At 39.7% G+C, this 20542-nt stretch overlaps 1 protein-coding gene across 6 annotated transcripts in view; it reads left to right on the top strand.

Annotated features, from left to right (window-relative positions):
• The window catches only part of EPB41L5 (erythrocyte membrane protein band 4.1 like 5), a 140658-nt gene extending 120991 nt beyond the window's left edge, over window positions 1–19667 (top strand). For 3 of the 6 annotated variants that reach the window (XM_053214903.1, XM_053214902.1, XM_027055995.2), the window contains exons 21-25: window positions 892–982; window positions 2729–2803; window positions 9048–9089; window positions 9458–9588; window positions 14988–19667. In XM_053214903.1, the coding sequence (XP_053070878.1) occupies window positions 892–982; window positions 2729–2803; window positions 9048–9089; window positions 9458–9588; window positions 14988–15054 (406 nt within the window). In that variant the 3' untranslated portion in view covers window positions 15055–19667. Of the gene's footprint in view, window positions 1–891; window positions 983–2728; window positions 2804–9047; window positions 9090–9457; window positions 9589–9920; window positions 11636–14987 lie in introns of those variants that run through there. The other 3 variants (XM_027055996.2, XM_027055998.2, XM_053214901.1) reach the window with 3 other exon arrangements.
• Window positions 19668–20542: the final 875 nt, after the last annotated feature.

Below are 20542 nucleotides of genomic sequence, written 5' to 3'. Positions count from 1 at the left end.
CTGGTGTTGAAGCCATCTGTAACGCTGCTCCTGTTCTCACTATTCTTATCTGGGATTAGACACCACTGTGATTCCTGCCAGGCCTTCGGGTAGCAGATTCTCTGGCATCCTGTCACCTGGCTAATCCTGTTGTAATATCTGGAGCACTCTAGATGTGGCTTCTGCCTTCTGCAGCAGAGCTCTGCAGCCTGTGTCCTTAAGTGTTGGCTTCTCCCTCTGGTTTCCTGACTGTTCTCCCATATCTCAGGTATTCTGATTCATTTCTAGTCCACCAAGGTTTCCCATCCATGTATTTGATAACAGCTTTTAAAAATCAGTCGCTTGGGGGCACCTGGATGGCTCAGTTGGTTAAGCGTCTGACTTCAGCTCAGGTTATGATCACGTGGTTCATGAGTTCGAGCCCCACGTCGGGTTCTGTGCTGACAGCTTGGAGCCTAGAGCCTGCTTCAGATTCTGTGTCTCCCTCTCTTTCTGCCCCTCTCCCACTCATGCGTGCTCGCTCGCTCTCTCTCTCTCTCTCAAAAAATGAATAAACATTAAAAAAATTTTTTTAATCAGTCACTTGATTTATCTTTTTGGTGTATCTGCCTTATTTTAAGATAAATCTTTTCTGAACCTTCAGTAAGATTTAAGAGGGAAGCAAAGTAGTCTGCCATTTTGATCCATCTGTGAATGAGTCTGATGTGGATATGAAAATTGTTACATGGTAGATGGGGAAGGGTCTCACAAAGGCATATGAGTGCAACACTGACTGCCATCACGCCCCTCACAAATTGTCATTTCTTCTTCCTCTACGTGAAGCATTACTCTTCTTCCTGAAGCCCTTTCTTTGAAAATGCTCCCTATGCCTGTATAGGTGCTCCATGATGTGAATTTATCTTTTTCTTCCAGTGCTGTATTAAATGAGAATAATGTGCCCCTTCCTGAAGATTCTCTTGCTCTGATGCATACCACACCTGCAGCAAATGGTTCTGTTCTTAAGGTAACAACCCTTACTTTTGAAGGTTTCTCTGAAGACCATACTGAGTTGAGTCCTGCAGTATAATCATAGACATCTGGTGATTTCTGATGGATACCGGAACTTAAGCTGTAAGAAAAGCATTGAGCCTCAGTTCTCTAGGGAGAATCCTATTGTCAGATCTCTCACAAGAGTATCGCAGGGCTTCTTCAGTTTCTCTGTTATTTGTTGGCCTTTTGTTTTAGGTGCTCTTTGTATTTTTGTTTTTTTGATGCTGGCTATGCCTCCCTAGTGTCTCAAATGATAGATGACACATAGTAGGCACTAAATAAATATTAATTGAAACACCAGCAACCTGTCATTGTGTTGGCAGTATAACCAGGTCATCACAGCCCCTGCCTTCCTGATAGCCACTTGTCACACCTGTATCAGTCTAGAAATCAGAGAAACCCAGTTCACTGCCCACTGAGTGTTTTAATTTGCAAGTTAAATAAGAAATTGTCCTTGCAAATAAACGTTTACCTCTTTAACTACATAAATGCATTTATTGTAGAAATTTTCCAAATCCTTCATAAAGAGAAAAAATTAGGAATCTCCTATATTCCCACTATCCATAGACAATGTATACTTAATATTTAGGTGTATAATTTTTCAGACTTTTGGGTTTTAAAAAAATCCAACCTAAAATATCTTCAGTCAGGAGCTTCCTTTCTGCTCATTAAAATTCTAAAAAGCCATATGGACATTGTTGGTCATTGAAATTGAAGTGGAACCTGAGATTTTTTGGAACAGAGAAGGACATTTAATTCAAAGATTTATTGCATTTATAATATGTACCAGGCAACACGCTAGTTTCAAAAATTCAGAAGTGAATGAAGCACGGCCTCTTTTTTCAAACTGCTTATATTCCACTGGGGAACAGAATTTTAATACATTGTGGTAGAGACAGATACACGCTGTTTGGGGGCACTCACCCAGGCCACGGCGGGGGGGGTGGGGGGAAGGTTGGTATAACAGGAGGGAGATGTGAGAAGTGAGAGAACAACTTTTTCCTATGTGTGATTAAAATTAAGTTGAATGTTGAGACATAAATAGGAGATTGACCACAGCCTCAAGGCAGATAGGTGGAAATAGAACTGTATAAGCCAAGGGCCTTTTTGTTATGTGTACTAGACCCTGAATTCTTCTTTTATTTCCAGATTGGAATTTTATCTTTTATTCTCTTTAAGTTCTTCCTACCTACCTACCTTGTCTCTCTCTCTCTCTCTTCTATAGTGCAGAGCTGCATCTTCCATAAGGTGTTTCAAATAGTAATTAAAAAGTATTAATTAACATTTATGGGGGAAGTTCATATTGTACTCTTCTGTAAACAGTGATGTACTGGCACATCTGGATAAAGCAGTGTTTGTAATTTAGGCATCTTCTTCACTCACTGTCTCCTATGCTGAACCTTTTTACCTCTCTCTTCAAGTCTAAGAACTAAGAGCCAGGACGGTCTTAACCTTACCCGAGTTTTGTCTCACTAAAAAGAGTAGCTATGTAAAAATTCACATGATACTTTATCTTTTTCAGCTTCTGACTGTAGTCTGGTTTCTCTTCAAGCAAAAGTGGAATCACTATAATAACCATGATTCCTGAATGTCCTGGAGTTTTTTAAAGGTTAACACCAGGCAGGCCTGAGTCAGAATTGTAAATTGAGAAGATGCGGAAAAAATTTAGTTAGGTGGTTAATGATTCATTTAACAGTTATGTATTTTTTATCTTCCCTAGGATGCTACAGATGAATTGGATGCCTTGCTTTTATCTCTGACTGAGAATCTAATTGACCACACAATCACACCTCAGGTAAATATGCTTAAAACAGCAAAGTGGAAAGGAATTTCTGTTTTGAAAAGTATTCCTGCTACAGTCCAATCTTTGCCTTTTTTTAAAAAAAAGTTTATTGGGGTGCCTGGGTGGCTCAGTCGGTTAAGCGTCCGACTTCGGCTCAGGTCATGATCTCGCGGTCCGTGGGTTCGAGCCCCGCGTTGGGCTCTGTGCTGACAGCTCGGAGCCTGGAGCCTGTTTCAGATTCTGTGTCTCCCTCTTTCTCTGACCCTCCCCTGTTCATGTTCTCTCTCTGTCCAAAAATAAATAAATGTTAAAAAAAAAATTTTTTTTTAAATAAAAAAAAGTTTATTTTGAGAGAGTGTGTGTGTAAGTAGGGGGGAGGGGCAGAGAGAAAGAGAGAGAGAAAGAGAGAGAGAGAGAGAGAGAGAGAGAGAGAGAAAGAGAGAATCCCAAGTAGGCTCCATGCTATCAGTGCAGAGCCCCACACAGGGCTTGATCTCATGAACTGTGAGATGGTGACCTGAGCTGAAATCAAGAGTCAGACGCTTAGCCAACTAAAGCACCCCCAAATTTTGCCTTTTTAACCATATAGTAAAACTGTTCATTTAATAAGAGGCCATACTTCAGTAACCACTTAGCTTTGCCTTTCTACTAAAATTTCACCACTTTGCATTTATGTGTCACTTTATAGAAACCACATGTTACTATAAGCCTCTTTGTTATTCAACATTATATTAAATAACATGAGAGGAAGACTGTGGAGATAAATAGAGTTAAAACAATAAGGATATAGAGCATAAGAATGGTTGGCATTGAACATATTGATTGTTACTGCAGTATGGAAGATGCTCTGTTGGATACTGTGGCTGAATTATAATACAAATAAGAAACAGTTCTTTCCTGCCAGAGACATAGGGATGAAAGGTATACAAATAACTCATTTAGTGTCTTCTGAGTAACATGACAAGAACTGCTTTGGGAACTACAAGTCATTCTTAAGGCTTGGAAGTACAAATAGTGCTTTCTGTGCAGCTGGGTGTTTGCTTAGATCTTTAGTTCTTAAACTTAGGTGTGTATCAGAATCATCTGGAGGGTGCATCAAAGATTACTGGCTCCACCTTCAGAGTTTCTGATTTGGTGTCGGGGGTTGGGGCCTGAGGAGTTGCATTTCTCGCATGTTCCAGGTGATGCAGATGTGGTTTGGGAACCACTCTTTTGGAACCACCAGCTTAGATCAATAAACAGAGACTTGACCAAAGGATAAGAATAAATCACAAATCTGGAGAAGTGGATAGGCAAAAGATAAAAGGGATATTGTCAGTATTGAGCCATGGTAATACTTTATAAAGACAAAAAAAAAAAAAAAAAAGGAACTTTGAAGATTAATGTAAGATGGCCTAAAGGCCAGAGAAGGAATCCCTGGGGCATAACTCAGAACCTTATTCCATGTACACTCTATCATAAGTGGATAGAGTGATGAAAATCAAATTGATTAAACAACCCTTTTGTGTCACTAATATGTTTTTCCTTCCCTAAAAATTAAGACTGCTTTTTTATTTTAAATCAAAATTTAGAATATGTATTTTAGATTCTGCATATGGACTGTTCTGTTACACTTACAGATTTGTAACACTCTTTTAATAACTAGCTTTTTAACTGATTTTGATATACAGTAAGGTCAGCCAGGCATCATGATGTAGCTGTTTTGTTTTGTTACTTTTGCTTATTAATTCTTTCAGACGAATTATAGAATTTTTTTTCAGGTCCTACCCCTCCAAAATCCTTTGGGTTTTTATTTGCAAATACATTCAATTCATAAGTTAATTTGAAGAAATTGCCAAATTTGTAATAATTTTTCTTCTTAGCTAAGAATACAATGTTTTTCTCATTCAAGACTTCCTGTATTAAAGTTTGTCATTATAGCCCCACCAATATAAGTTCTGTACTTTCTAATTTTTATTATTTTCAGGTATTCCTGTTTTTTTGTGAGATTTTATTTTCCCATTAATTTTAAACTGGCTTTAAGAAGGCTATTGTATTCTGAAAAAAAAAATCAACAAAACTTTTCATCACTGAAAACAGTAAAACTGTAAAAATAAAACAGTAAAGCTATAAAAAAATTATAGATATTTAAATAAAGTATGCATTGGGGCGCCTGGGTGGCTCAGTCGGTTAAGCATCCCACTTCAGCTCAGGTCATAATATCACAGCACGTGAGTTCGAGCCCCATATCAGGCTCTGTGCTGACAGCTCAGAGCCTGGAGCCTGCTTTGGATTCTGTGCTCTCCCTCTCTCTCTGCTCCCCACCCGCACTTGTGCGCTCACTCTCTCGCTCTCTCTCTCTCTCTCTAAAATAAACAAAAACATTTTAAAAAATTAAATAAAGTGCATTTTATTGAGGGAAGGGTTTTTATTATATTTTTATGTTTACCTCATTTATAGTTAGCATTCTCAAGGAGTGTGCAAATTATAATCATAAAGTTCTGTCTTCCCTGAGAGGAACAAAGGCAGAAAAAATCTAAAATTTATAGCAGAAATATCTATTACTAAGGCTAGGGAAAAAGTTCTGGAAAGCGCTAAGATTCCTATCAGTTTGGAAATTAGTAAATATGTAAAATAAATTTGTGACAAGATATCTCTAAGACCAATAGGATAGTATCCAATTTTTTTAAAGTCAGATGCCCAAATTATATCTCTCAGGCCACAGCAGACTATCTTCTTAGGTCCATGCAGGTGTTCTTTTGTTTGTCTTCTTTTGTTTTCCTTTGGCCTCCATTCCTGACTTCCATTCCCCTTTTCCTCCGAGGCACCCATTCTACTGTATTTGCTATGTGTCCTTCCAGGAACCTTTCATATATTTATTTAGATAAACATCTGCTAAAAGCAGTATGGAGGTTCCTCAAAAAATTAAAAATAGAATCACCATATGATCCAGTAATTCCACTCCTGGGTATTTACCCAAAGAAAATGAAAACAGTAATTCAAAAAGATCTGTGCACCCATATGTTTATTGCAGCATTATTCATAATAGCCAAGATATAGAGGCAACCCAAATATCGACTGATATTACATGAATGGATAAAGAAGTTGTGGTATATACATACAATGGAATATTAGTAATAAAAAAAGAATGAAATCTTGCCATTTGCAACAACATGGATGGAGCTAGAGGGCATAATGTTAAGTGAAATAAGGGAGACAGAGACAAATACCATATGATTTTATTCATGTGTGCAATTTAAGAAACCAAACAAATGAACAGAGGAAAAAGAGACAAATAATAAAACAGACTCTTAAATACAGAGAACAAACTGGTGGTCACCAGAGGGGAGTTGGGTAGGTGGATGGGTGACGTAGGTGTAGGGGATTAAGAGTACACTTACCTTGATGAGCTCTGAGAAATGTATAGAATTGTTGAATCATTATATTGTACACCTGCAACTAATATAACTTCAAAAAACAGCTTCACATTTCTTTGAAGGCACTGTGGGAGAATGTGGGATAAATACCCACAAGTAGTATTGCTGAATTGCATGCATGTATGAATACTGGATATTGCTCTCTGCCCCCAGAATGGCTCCCACAGTTACATTCCTACCAGTTTTTCCTTACACTGCGTTTTATCTGATTGTCTAATATGTTCCATCTTTATGGGTTTGTCTCATTGTTACAGTTCACATGAGTTAAATGGTATATTTCCTCCATTGTTTTATTGCTGATTTAAGTTTCCCCTGTGAGTGAGTCACCTATTCATTTCTTTTACCCATTTTTCTATCAGGTTTCCTGTCTTTTTCCTGATGATTTCAGGAATTTCTTGTATAGTCAGTCTAGTTGTTAATCATATGTCAGTCTTAGATAGTAAAAATATTTTCTCATAATCTGTGTGTTAACACATCTGAGGCATTTTTATCACTGTGTCATTTTAGTAGGTAGCGAGGAGATTGAGGCAAGCTATGTCTATCACTGTGGAGATGGATGAGTAAAATAGGTGTATAGCCTTGACTGAACAGAAACCTTTTATTCTGATGCCATTCGTTCTTCATTTTTTCTCATTGTTTGGGGTGTAGGGTTTGAAAAAAATCCTTCCGCATCTGCCACCCCACCCCCTGAGATCAAAGGTATTCTTTTCTGTTAGCTTTAATTTTATTTTACCTTTCACACTGAGATTTTAATCCGTTAGAATAGTTTGAAGTTTTGGGGGAGGAGGTCAGTTGTGGTTTCGATATGACCCAAATTTGCATTCATCCATATAAAGATCCAATTTTCCCAATATTATCTACTAAATAATCCATCCTTTCCCAGTTGGTGTGTTTCTGATCCAGTGGGCTCTGTCTTTCTGCTCTACCACCATTGTGTTTATTACTCTGGCTTTGTGCTGATATCTCGTGTATTCTTATAAATTTCAGCATCAGTATGGCAGATTTTCCCCAAAATTCTGCTGGCATTTTAATGCAGTTTATATTAAATTTATAGATTATTTTGAAAAAAAAAAAAAAACCTGGTACTTTTGTAAAATCTTTTCATTTTCATGAACACGATACTTGTGTTTTCTCTCATCTTTATTTGAGTCTATAAGTGTTCTCTATAAGTTTTCTTAAGTTGCAGGTTAAGTCCTAAAGACTTTATAGTTTTGTTACAATTTTGTTGATACCGTGAATGGTATTTAATTTTTTACAGTTGAATTTATAAGTTAATTTTGTGTCTAACAGATTTGCTGAATTCATTCATTAGTCAATCTGCTGATTCTCTTTAATATTCTGTCAGTTTCTAGAGTGTGTTTCATACCTGTATCAATTAGTGATTAATTCACTTCTCATATATTGCTTAATCTGTCAGTTGTTGGTGTATTTTGAAGATATGATGTGAGGTGCACGTATATTAACAGTAATTAAACTTTCTCAAACTCCTTTGAGCACTTTAAAGTGTCCTTCTTTGCCCCTTTTTTTCTCTTAATTTCCTTTGTGACTGATACAAAATTGACACCCTAGCTTTCTTTTTAAGTTTATATTGCTTAGTGTATAACCTCCTGTGCTTTTATTTTTAGCCTTTTTGTATCTGTTGGTTTTAAGTGAACCTTTGCGAACAACAGTTTGCTGCATCTTGTTTTTTTGTTGTTGTTGTTTATTTATTTTGAGAGAGAGACAGAGAGAGAAACAGAGCATGGACAGAGAGGAGCAGAGAGAAAGGGGGAGACAGGAGAAGCAGGCTCTAGGCTCTGAGCTGTCAGCACAGAGCTCGAACCCATGAACCGTAAGATCATGACCTGAGCTGAAGTCAGACACTTAACTGACTGAGCCACCTAGGTGCCCTTTTATCTTGTTTTTTAAGTCTTATTTGAATGGAGTTTATATAGATATATAAACTTATATATTGTATACATATTATATACATAGATACATTTATATGTTATATAAATGGAGTTTAATCCATTTATATTTACTGTGATTATGGTTATTATAGGATGTGTTTCTGCCAAACCATTTTTTGGTTTACCTTTACCATGTAGTCTTTCTCTTTCTCTGTGCTTTTTATTTCCTGTGATAAAAGTACATTTACTTTATATTGATGGGAAAGTCTTACGTTGTATTTTTGTTCTTCTGGTGGTCACCTAACTTATTAATAAGACCTGGACTTATGTTAATTTTTTCCTATCAGGATCTAAGGCCACCAGTCTAGGGACTAGTCTGATTTTGTATAAAATAGGAAGAGTTCATGAAATTATAATTCTACACATGGAAGTAAGATCTAGAAAATTAAACATTAAAAAGAATGTAACAAACACCCTGTGAGTCAGGAGCAGTATGAATGTTTGTGTGTGCATGATAATCAGGGAATGACCTGTATATAAACAGATTTGTTTTTCTGTGTACGTCTTCTGTGCTATTAATTTGGATTAGTCGCAATCCACTGTTCAGGATGCTACCAAGAAGGCTATGATTGTTTGCAATGAACTGAAATGTCAGAAAATAAAATGTTAAACTGGATGCCAGGGTTGGGGAGCGAGGGAAGTCCATTAATAAGTCCATTAATAAGTAGAAACAGCATTCTTGGAGTAGAACATTTTTAAATTAAAGAGATTCCCTCTTAAGTGGTGAGTATGGCATCTGTGTCATAGAAAAGGATCTTGGATTCAAAGTGCGTGTCAGCTTAGGGGGAACCATTAAGAACTGTGCATTTCATAGTAGAAGAAAGCATTATGAGAATGATTATGAAAATCAGACTTCCCTAAAAGTAAACACATATATAACATTTATTTTAGGTATCTTCAACATCCATGATCACACCACGGTGGATTGTGCCGGTAAGTGAATGACATTGGCGGTTTTTCTTTTGGTTGCCCTGTCAGAGTAAAGCTAATGCCTGAGGAAAACCAGGTTCTTGCTTTTCCCTAAAAGTGTGGGGGCATTCCCAGAGTTCTGTTAATTGCACTTAATGGCTTCAAACTAGTGATTTAATTTTTCTATTTGTAAATGCTCATTAAGGATGCTGACAAAAACAGAAATAAAAATCTGAGGTGAAAGATGGTAAAAAAACAAACCCAAACAGCCATGACCATCAGGGTGCTCTTACTTATGACCATAATCATTAGAGAAGATGACTCGGAGCTGAAGGGCTGACGCCCGGGTGGGCATTGTCAGCCCTGCGTACATGCCTTGTCTTCTCCCTCAGCAGAGCCGTGTTCTTTCTGATGGACTGGCAGGAAGCGTGCCGTCCTTGGCGGGGAAGGAGGGACATGGTAATAGAGAAGCAGCCTCGCTGATTTCTGCCCCGGCACCATTCTTGGTGGATGCTGTGACCAGGTGAGGAAATTATTTCTCCATTGCAATTCTTAGGCATCTGTTAGGAAGAAATAGTAAAATTAATATATTTATAGCAGTAATGTCAGTTCTTCTTTAATTCAACTTAATTGAAACTGGGTAAATTCTTTCTGTTTATTATTTAGACTAGTGTTTCTTTCTATTTTCTTGTCAGTTAGTCTTCTACAAAATGATGAAGTAGGCCTTATTATTACTAGGTTTTTTTAATGAAATCTTCATAAATGTTAATAGGCTTATCTTGAAAAATTTATATTTGTTTTAAAATTCATTTATATCTTTTCCTTTCATGCTTTAACTGTTATGTTGTCCATCAGTAAGGTGAAGAGTCACAGATAAGAGGGAGATAGGAGATTCCCAAGGTGAGGCTCTGGCACACCTTGTACTGACACCTGTTACAAGCTTATTTCAGCATATCGCATGCCACAAACAGAAGCTGGACTCAAAAGACCTTTCGCTTGGCATGTAGTTCTTCAGCTTTTCGTTGTCAGGACCAAAACTGTGCCTCTTTTGCAAAAGATGTACAAGTGCTTTCATTCTCACCTCGGACTTTTTTCTGATTATGTCTGTTTCTCATATCTTCTTTGGATGCCGAGAGTGTAAGTCAGTTGAAGTAGATGCTTTCCGAACTAGAGAAAAGTTTCCTAATTAAGTGAAAAAAATTATTAGAGCTGATTAGCTTGAGAGAAATTGATAGTTTCATTTTAAGTCGTTTTCTTATCTCCACAGTCTTTAATATAATCACTCACTCAGCAAACACTTATTGAATGTCTGTTATGTACCAGGCCTTGATTTTATCTGGTTTGGCAGCACTGAAGACAGCAATGAATAAGACAGACATGGGACTTGCCTTGGGGAACTCACGTATAGTTGTCAAATAGCACCTTATACAATCTTAATAGGTTATTTTTCTAACCATTTATATGCCTAATAATTGCCACTGTAAAAATAGAGATTACATGTAGAGGACCAGGTGATAATGCTTTGTAATTGAGTTTACACAATAAAATATGCGTTCTTAAGGACTTGTAAATTAAAAATTACAGATGAAAGAAGATTGTCTGCTCTCCTTCCCAAAACAAAGTAGTCATAGAAGAATTAAAGAGATCAAAGATGACAGTAGTGCACCTGAAACTAATATAATGTTAATATGCCAATTAGACCTCAAAAAAAAAAAAAAAAAAGATAAATCAGTGGAACAGAATAGAGTCTAGAAACAAACCCACACAGATATAGTTACCTCATTTGTGAAAAAGGGGTGGTGCAGTGCTATGCAGTGCTACTGACAGACTGGATGATCTGTCAGTAAATCAGCTGGACAAATTAAATATCCGTGAGGGAAAAAATTAATCTTGACCCAACCTCAGACCATACACAAAAATCCATTCTAGATGGATTTCAGATCTAAATGTGAAACATCAAATAATAATAAAGCTTTTAGAAGAAAACATAAGCAAACATCCTAGAACTCAGAAAAGATTTTTTAAACAGGTCACAAAAATCTTTTATGAAATCATACAGGAAAAAAATGATAACTTGGGTTATATCAAGAACTTCTGTTTGCCAAAAGAAGTAACTGGAAGATCTCAAAAAGGGAAGCCACAGAGTGAGAGAAAATATTTGCACTCCTTCCACCTTTGCATTTATCTCTAACCCTCTGTCTTTGACAAAGGACTCCTATCTAGAATATATAAAGAGCTATTGTAAATCAATAAGAAAAAAATAGCTAAATAGAAAAATTGGCAAGACTTGAATAGGGCAGTTTACAAGAGGATATCCAGATGGCCAATAAACATACAAGACAGTGTGCGACCTGACTAGTCACTGAGGAATACAAATTCAGTTTTCTTCTTGTTTTTTTTAATCTGCATGCTGGTTACAAAGGTATGTTCAATTTGCAAAAAGTCATCAAGCTGTAAACTCATGCTATGTGCACTTCAATATATATGTGTGATAATTAGTAATTTTTTTTTTTTTTTTTAATGATGACTGGTCACATCTCTACAGATTCAGATTTACTTTGGGTGCTGTGTGTAAAATTTTACTTTAAATTTTTTTTTTCAACGTTTATTTATTTTTGGAACAGAGAGAGACAGAGCATGAACGGGGGAGGGGCAGAGAGAGAGGGAGATACAGAATCGGAAGCAGGCTCCAGGCTCCGAGCCATCAGCCCAGAGCCTGACGCGGGGCTCGAACTCCCAGACTGCGAGATCGTGACCTGGCTGAAGTCGGACACTCAACCGACTGCGCCACCCAGGCGCCCCTAAAATTTTACTTTAAAGGCATAAGACCACAAGAACAAAGAATAGAGGAGAAGACAACAGCAGTTGAAAGATTTCAGGTTGTGGAAGCAGAGAAATAATAGTAACCAACTTCACAGAGAAGGGAAAAATGAAATCTAGGCCTAAAAAGGGGAGGGGGTGGAAACTGAGAAAATAAAAAAGCCAGCCAATTTCCACTGCAGAACCCTGAAAGAGCTCAGGAATTGGAGGTACCAGGTATTTGTGAAGATGGGGCAGAAGGTAGGGCTGAGAATCTGAGGACTGGTTGAAAAGATTTATAGCATAGACGCCCCCCAACCTCACTGCACCCATGCCAGCATGATTCTGCAGGTTTTTTTGTGGAAGAGCTGGGCCAGAGGGGCTCCAGATATGAAGAGTTTCTGTTTAGAGTAAGGCTCTGAGCTGAAGCAGAGGTAACTCAAAGTCCGTACACTGAAGGGTGAGACAGCCAACCTTCCTTCTTTCTCAGCTTCCAGAATGTTGTTGGCCAAGTAAAATGTCTTCAGCTGAGAAATAAGAGGATTATTCTCTAGAGAAACTGACCAATAAAGACAAAAGGCTCCCAGAGACTAACTTTTGTGGCTGCCCCGATGAGATTGCCAGGAAACCTGCCCGGTGACTCTACTGCAAGCCCATTAGTGTAGGGAGTGTGCTTATGTGTATAGTTTCCAAATGGCATTCCAGTGCTTCACTTTTAAATAGGAATGGGTGCTTCCTTCATAAGTGCGAAGAGGGCCAAAAATTATCAGATGTCTGAGGGAAAATTAATTAGAACAGGTAAACTGAAAAAGAAACGGGGGAAAGAAAGGAATGTGAACATCAAAAACTTCACAAGACAATAGTTTCTTGAGAGAGGAGATGCTGCATCCGTGCAACAGTAACAGGAAATGAAAAAAAATGCAGTATTCTTAGAAATTATTAACCATGTTAAAAATAAAATCTAAGGAAGGCGTGGAAGATACATTGAGGAACTCTCCCAAAAAGTAGAACAAAAAGATGAAAATTGGGACAGAAGAGAAAATTGGAGGATTGGTCCAAGGAGTCCAGTATATGAATCATTGGAGATCCGAAAAGAACAGAGTAATTGTAAAAGAAATGGAGATTTCTCAGAACCAAAGTACTTGAGTTTTTAGATTCAGTGGACCTGAGTACCCAGCACAGGGAATGAAAATAGACAACACCAAGGACTCCTATTCAGAATATCTGAGTTAAGAGAGGATGTAAGTCTTCAGACAGGGAGGAAAAAGTACATGAAAGGATTGGCAATCAGAATGACAGCAGACTTTGCTGAAAGTAAGAAGATAATAGAGCAATGCCTTCAGATTTCAGGAGGAAAATTATTTTTCATCTAGATTAAAAAAATTTTTTTGTTTATTTTTGAGAGAGAGAGAGAGAGAATGCAAGCAGGGGAGGGGCAGAGAGAGAGGGAGACACAGAACCTGAAGCAGGCTCCAGGCTCTGAGCTGTCAGCACAGAGCCTGATGGGGCGCTTGAACTCATGGACCATGAGATCATGACCTGAGCTGAAGTCAGAAACTTAACCAAGTGGCACCCAGGCACTCCATACCTAGGTTTTTATATCCAGACTATCAATGAAATGTGAGATTAGAATGAGCATAGAGTTTCTCTAAAATATGTACTTCCCAAGTGGGCTTACTCACTGGAGATGTGTTCCATCAAAATAAGATGATTATCCAAGAAGACATGGGACCCAGGAAACCGGTGCAGGAATTGACCAGCAGGAAGGTGGAGGGAAGTTCCAAGGCAACAGCTGCCCTGCAGGTCTAGAAGTGATTCTGTACAGATTTGAAGAGGGGGGTATAGAGTTCCAGGAAGGATATTACTAAGAAAAAATACAAACAAATGGCCTTACCCTAGTGTTTAAACAATTACATGACCTGTCTGAACATACTGTGAAGAGATCCGTGGTTCTATCTGCAAGCTTAGGGACAAATTAGAAATAAGTACAGAAAACTGAGCAGACAGTCACAACAAAAAAGGAAGCAGTTCTTTGGTCCAGAAACAACAAATTGTATAAGAAAAAAAACATAATATACGTCTGTCAATTGTGGAAATATTCCACATTGTGGAAATGATTACAACACTGAATATCTATGTGATCAAAATTGTTCCCACAACTGTTGAAAAGATAGGAAGGGAGGATTGGGTAGCTGGTGAATGGGCTATAAGAATGGTAAGCCCTGCCAGTCCATGACAGGAAGTCATTGTAGAAAGAGGCCACTTAGACTCTTGCTAGTTGTGCATCACAGTCACCTGGAGGACTTATTAAAACACAGCTTACTGGCTCCAGCCTCAGAGTCTGTGATTTGTATGTCTCGGTGGTGCCTAAGAATCTGCATTTATAACAAATTCCAGGGACTACACCTTGAGACCCGGAGACACAGAAAAGTGAAGGAAAATACTGAAATAAAAGAAAACTGTTGAAAGTGTTTGTCTCTGTGTAGTAGAAATGAGGGAGGTGGCACATGATGGCTGTTTCGTCTATAAAGTTTGTTAGTAGTTTCACCACGTTAAACTGTGTTCTCTGTACTGTATATTTTGAGGTTTTCATGAAACCAAATAGATGACGTTACATCCTTGCATCTATGTACATGCTCTTCAGCTGTGGCAGAGACTGTTGGGCACTCATGCAGAGCCCACAGCCTTTTCTTTTTCACATAACTCTGATTACCTGCCGTGGGAACTGAGCCACAGCCATCTGGGACTATCTGTGTAAAGCACAGAATCGTGTGCCCACTTACCTTGGTAGTTTTTGAGCGGGTTGCTGTCATGCTCTGCATAGTATTGTTCTTGCTATTCATAATAACCCTGACTCATTAACAAATGAGTAAGTGTTTGGTACCTTTTATTCAAGGAAGTAGGGGAAATTGATACCTTTAGATTTCATTTCAAGATGAAATAAGCATCAATTATCTAGAAAATTCCCTTCTGTAAATGTCTCATTGCTAAATTTGGTGCTGCAGCATAGTCACTTTAGGTTTTTCACTGTCAACCTGCTCCATGTAGCACTGGTGGAGAAATCCATGTTGTTCCCACCCCAGTGGTTTTACTGAATAATGAGTAACCCATTCTTCCTTTCAGCTCTGTTCCAACGTTGGCCGAAGAAGCCATCTTGAAACAGAAGTGTTTACTGACTACTGAGCTCTGAGGGTTTGGCTCCTTCTCACTTATAACTGGAATGCCCAGCACTCTGCAGCTGTCCGTCCTGGAATCAATTTCCGCTGGAATGTGTTGGGTTCAGGAGCTTGTCCTTACTTGTGAGTTAAAAAAGCTCACCTAGATTAGACTTCAACTCAATGAAAAACATTTTCCGTCCAACTGGAAGGGCTTAATTACACTACGTATTTGATCAAATGAGGGTATCTACCTATAATTGTATTGAAGTTGTCAATTCTTGAAACGAGAATTACTTTCTCTGTGGTTTCCTTCAAACTCTTGGCTCCATCTAGTGGGTGTAATTGTTCATAACCCTTCCATAACCAGAGGTCTCTGGTAGTCAGTAATAGCCTTTTGAATGTTACTTCTCTCCCTAGTATCAGGATAAGTGTCCTTGATCTGAATGCCTGTTAGAGAAGTTGCCCTTATCCATTGAATACCTAGAAATCAGGAATTTAGGAAATTAATGAGGGCATTATGTAGGTAGATTAAGGCCTAGCTTGTTTACAGTTATTACAGTACTAAAAAGAAGTTTAGAATACAGAAGGTTTCCAGATGTCTCCCATACTTTTAACATCTTACTGGACTGGCTATCTTAATACTCCCAAGTTTACATTAAGGTGAAGATAAACTGTGTGTATTTTGCGTCATATATTTTTTTTTTTTTCCAGCCCTGCTTCCCTATAGGAAACACTCACATGCACCACACACATAGACTGTAACTTTTCAGCCTGGACGGAGATAGCAGTCACTTCCCCACACTTCTACCAGTTTGGACATAGACTTCATTTCCTTTTAATATGGGCTAAATAAAGTTAGAACTCATCAACTAAAGACAATGAAACAAAACAAAAATACCAGGACAGAAATGGTGAATCAGGGAGTAGGGGGATTTTGTTTCTTGAACACCTACCATGTCTGAAACTACTGTGCATACTGGAAGAACTCCTATCTCACCTTATGTTAGGAATTTTGTGTTAATTTTAAAAAGTTTCTAGAAGTTCCTCGTCACTTTTGGTACACAAAAAAATTCTGGATATTAAAGTAGTACATGCTCATACAGAAAATAACGAAGATGCAAAAATAACCACTTGCAATTCCAGCATCCAGAAAAACACTATTATTTTGGCTTTAAAACTTAAGAATTCCCAGTTGCTACTGGGAATGAGGATAGTGTGGAAACCATCTTGGTATAGTTGTTAATCCCTGTGATCAAGGATTGATATCAAACTGTACCTCCTGGAATTTGATGTTTAGTTTTCTGCCCTGTATTATGTATATAATTGAGTGTTAATTTATGTTGCTCAGCATAAAAGAACATCCAGTTTTGTGACCTTTAAAACTCTGTGGTGTGGGCTGTCCTGGGTTCCCTGTAGCACAGTCATGTGCTCAGGCAAACATGTGCTACTGTCTGACTGGAAAGATCAGGAATTTTAATCTTGTGGTGTTTCCCAGGGAGCTGTAGAGTTTGGAAACCACTTTTGCACGGAACAACTTTGGTGAAGGAAAGAAAGTTGGCGCTTCTTGCTGGCTTCCTCCTCTTAGCCATTGTGCTAAGCTTGTGAATTTCGTTGGTGGAGCTCTTGCCAATTCTTAATTGTAAGACACATTTTCTCGCAGCTGTAAGTGACCGCTAGAACCAGGGGCCTAGCCGGGGACATGCTGGACTGGCCATCAGATTTCTAGTGTGCTGACAGTGCTAGAAGTACTGAAAGGTTCAAGTTGTGCCTGTAACTGCGGTACGGAACAGCTAAGGCATTACTAGCTTGGAAGGCCTCAACTTCCCAGCCAGTTTAGGAGCGAGCACCAGCCTCATTTTAAACTGTTTAAAATTGAGGAATAAGTTGTTAAAAATAGTCTATAACCTCTGTGTCTTCAGGTACCTGTATTCTTGCTGGTTAGAATATTGATAAAGACTTCCTTAAACTATATTTAAACCTCAAGCTAAATTTTGTCTTCTGTCCTGGCATGAAGTGGTAAACATGGAAGTTTATACTTTCATGATGACTTAGCCCTGACAGTGTAGGTGCCTGTCAAGTAGAATAACTTCCCTGTCACGTCTGCTGCTGCTGCCTTCCCCAGAGTTGCTGTGACGGCGATCTCGTTCTGCTTATCTGAGAGTGGAGGGGAGAGAACTGCAGGGCTCAGGATATCTGTGAATGTGTCCGAGAGGGAAGGGGAAGGTCCGTCTCTGTGATGAGAGAGAAGCATATATGTGTGGGTCAGTGAAGAATATGAGCAGAGGAAGGGATTTGAGGTGATGCTGGATAAGAAGGCAGGCTGGTTACAGCTATGGTGGCACTGCCCGCCGGTGACCTTCAGGGCTCAGTCTTCCACTGCAAAAGATTAAAACCCACCTGCACATCTGAATCCTCGGATAAACTAACTGAAGCTCGGATCCTCAGGTGAGCTCAAAGAGCCCCAGTGGCTGTTCCCAATGACAGCTGGGTGGGCAGGAAGTTTTTCTCTATCTAGAATGAGGTTCCCATGCACCTTAGTAAATACAGCTAAAAAGAAATACTGGCAACGTTACAATTATGTGAACATGTTTGAAAAGAGAGCAAGAACAATAGTTGATTTGAGCGCTCCAGCTAGAAAGCTGTTAGTGTTCTTCCCTTGGAAAGTAGCTCGGAGGTGATTTAGAGCTGAGATAACAGACCCAGATTGGCAACAAATAACAGGAGGCTGTTAGCCACAGGCTCAGCTTCTCTGTGGTCACTTTCTTCCCAGAGTTTCCAGTTCCACCCTGGACTCCAGTAACTCATTAGGGTCAGCCATGAAGGCACTTGTGACTGGGAGCGGAGGGGCCGGCGCCGAGAGGGTGGCAGGCCTTCTTGTGTTGTCCTGAGGCGTCTCGAGGGGCTGAGGGGCTCCCCGAGACTGGGTTGCAGCCGCTGCTCCGTCTCCGGGCTTGCCGTGTATCCCGCCCCAGAGACACAGTACAGAGCCATGCAGCAGGTGCCTGCTGCCGGCCTTGGGGGAGCAGAAAGGACAGGAATCTCAAGTCAGGCCATGTGACAGTCCGGGCAGGGAAGGGAGAGGTGGTTTGGGGGCTTAAAATCAGATTGTAGGCTTCAGCTTTCTGCCCTCAACTCTTCTTCGGAACTTGTAAAGTGATAAATGAGACCCTGTTTCTCCCTGCTGTCACAGTAGCACTCTTGGAGACACTGGAAGGGGGCACCGTTCTCCCGCGCCTGCCCTTCTAGAAGCGCTGCTGAGTAAAGGAATGAGCAGATTCCTTTGAGCTTGATAAATTCAGACATTCCCTGAGCAGCTTTCTTAAGATGTTTATATTGTTTTAGAAAAAATTCTACTTAAAAATATTTCTTATAGCCTGCTGTCTGTTTTCACCTTTATCTGCTTTTGCATAATCACGGAAGTTCTGTGGACAATCAAGGATGAAAGCCCTGGGTTGTCCCTTGCATCTTGACTGCTTCTTCTCTCATGCTTCCCAATTTTGGCTAAAACCGGCACCTCTGTCTTCTCTTACATAAGCCCTAGAATGAAAGTTCAAGTGTTGTTTCAGAGACCATTTTAGAGCAGGATTATTTGACAGTCTCTTACATAGAGAAAAATCTTCCATATTTTTCCATAAGTAAGGGTCCTGAGAAGCAAAGTTCTTGTCTCCTCATTTAGAGCAGGCATGAGCAAAGTTTTTCTGTAAAGAGCTGAGGTAATACTTTACTGCTCAGCAGTGCCGTTGTTGTACAAAAGCAGCAAAACAGTAGGAAATGCATCGGCTGGCTGTGTTCCAGGAAGTTCATTTACAAAAACAGGTGCTACTTCCAACTTCAAGCTTCATAGAGTGGCAGCATGGCTCCCTGCGAGTCAGGCAAGTGTTCAGGTAGGTTCTGCAGCATCGTCCGCCGCTGGGAGGCCCCTGACGTTTCTGGATGTTGGCGTCCTCATTTGCATGGACAGGGTGGTTGTGGGTCTCCCAGCTCTGAGCGTCTTTGTGAGGCCTGCCCACTTTCTCATTAATCTTGCCTTCAGCCTTTTGGTTGCTTAGAAACCTGGAGTCTTCTGCAGTTGAAGAATGGACATTTCTGTATTATTTGTCCCTTTTTCCTCTCAAAAATTCAAACACTCTGGTTTTTGAATGATCAGACAAAAGTTGGAAGCTTTTCCTATCTATTAGCCTTCAGGATGAGGAGACTTGTTTGGATTATAGAAATTTGTCCTGAGCTTAAGTCTGCTGTGTGAACATGTGCCAGAGCCGGAATTATTTCCACTTTTAAGATGGGATACGTGAGTCTCTTTATCACATTGCTTGAGATAATAATTCAGTCACTTCCCAGGATTTCTTTTTATCAGGGAGGTGTTTTAGTACAGATCCCTTGCTCTTTTTATTTTCATAAATAAATTTTCTTACCTGGGTATGATAGACAGTTTAAAGGACCTCACTAACTATTTTGTGTTTACTTTTTATATATGTAAAGCTTTGCAGTAGCTTTTAAAGTGTAATTTATTTTTATATCAAGTGCACTATTCATTGTGTTCCACAGCTTTATATGACTTGTATTAGAAGCACTGCACTGAACTGAGTTGTTTGTATACTGACATGACAACCGTAGATGTGACCACAAATAAAGCTTTTGTGAAACATTTCTGTTTTTACGAGCTGTTCAGTTTTTTGGAAGTGTAATACCTACATGGTGCCCGTTTTCTGTCTGCAGCACGATTGTTAGAGCTGTTGTTAGTAGGAAAGCGAGGGAGCGAGTGGAAGCAGTGAACAGGAGGAGCTGCAGCACCGCTCTTCTGTGTTCATTTTAGTACGAGCGCTCCAAATTTGGGAGCAGAGGCACTTTCAGAGTTGGAAAAACCTCATTGGTCCTTCCCAGCACATCCTGGAAGCCACAGTGGCCATTCCAGAAGCCACAGGGTACAGCAGAAACACAGCTCTACTCAATACAGGAAACCTTAAATTATTTCAGAAGCCTGCGCCTCATTTCCGTTGTCTGGGACAGGGTGGTACCTTGTACGTGGAGCAGCGTCTTGTACAGGGCGGTAGGTGTCTTCTGTCACGCCACCCCAGGGAAGAACCTTGCTGCTGCTGGACAGAGAGTCTGAGCGAGACTCCTGAGACCATTCTCTTCCCTGCTCCCCTCCTGTCCCTTCTGCCCAGAAGACAGACAGCAATTGGCCTTGGAAACCAAGGAGCTTCAATTAGGTTCTGATGAGATGTGCAGAGAGAGGCAGGAACCTGGGCTCCATCACCTGTGCTGGAAGCTCTCAAAGAGATTTGGCAATAAGCAACCAAAGTCACTCTAATGTGGGCAGAGTGACTCCTTGGGAAGATCTGGAAAGTTCTCTGACCAATAAGAAGGTGAGACGATGGGTGCAAGTGCGGACTCCTTCTCTGGCAACGGCAGGGACGGTCTGCCTGCTGCCTGACCAGCAGAGGGTACCTCCTGGCACCTTGAGTTGGGGACGGCAGGACACCCGGGAAGGCTGTGAGTCCCCAGAGGGAAGGGAATGGT

This window comes from Acinonyx jubatus, chromosome C1 (genome assembly GCF_027475565.1).
Source record: "Acinonyx jubatus isolate Ajub_Pintada_27869175 chromosome C1, VMU_Ajub_asm_v1.0, whole genome shotgun sequence".
In the NCBI taxonomy this organism is placed as follows: Eukaryota; Metazoa; Chordata; class Mammalia; order Carnivora; family Felidae; genus Acinonyx; species Acinonyx jubatus.
Note: the sequence above shows the minus strand (reverse complement) of the source record. Positions and strands in the feature narration are given on the sequence as shown.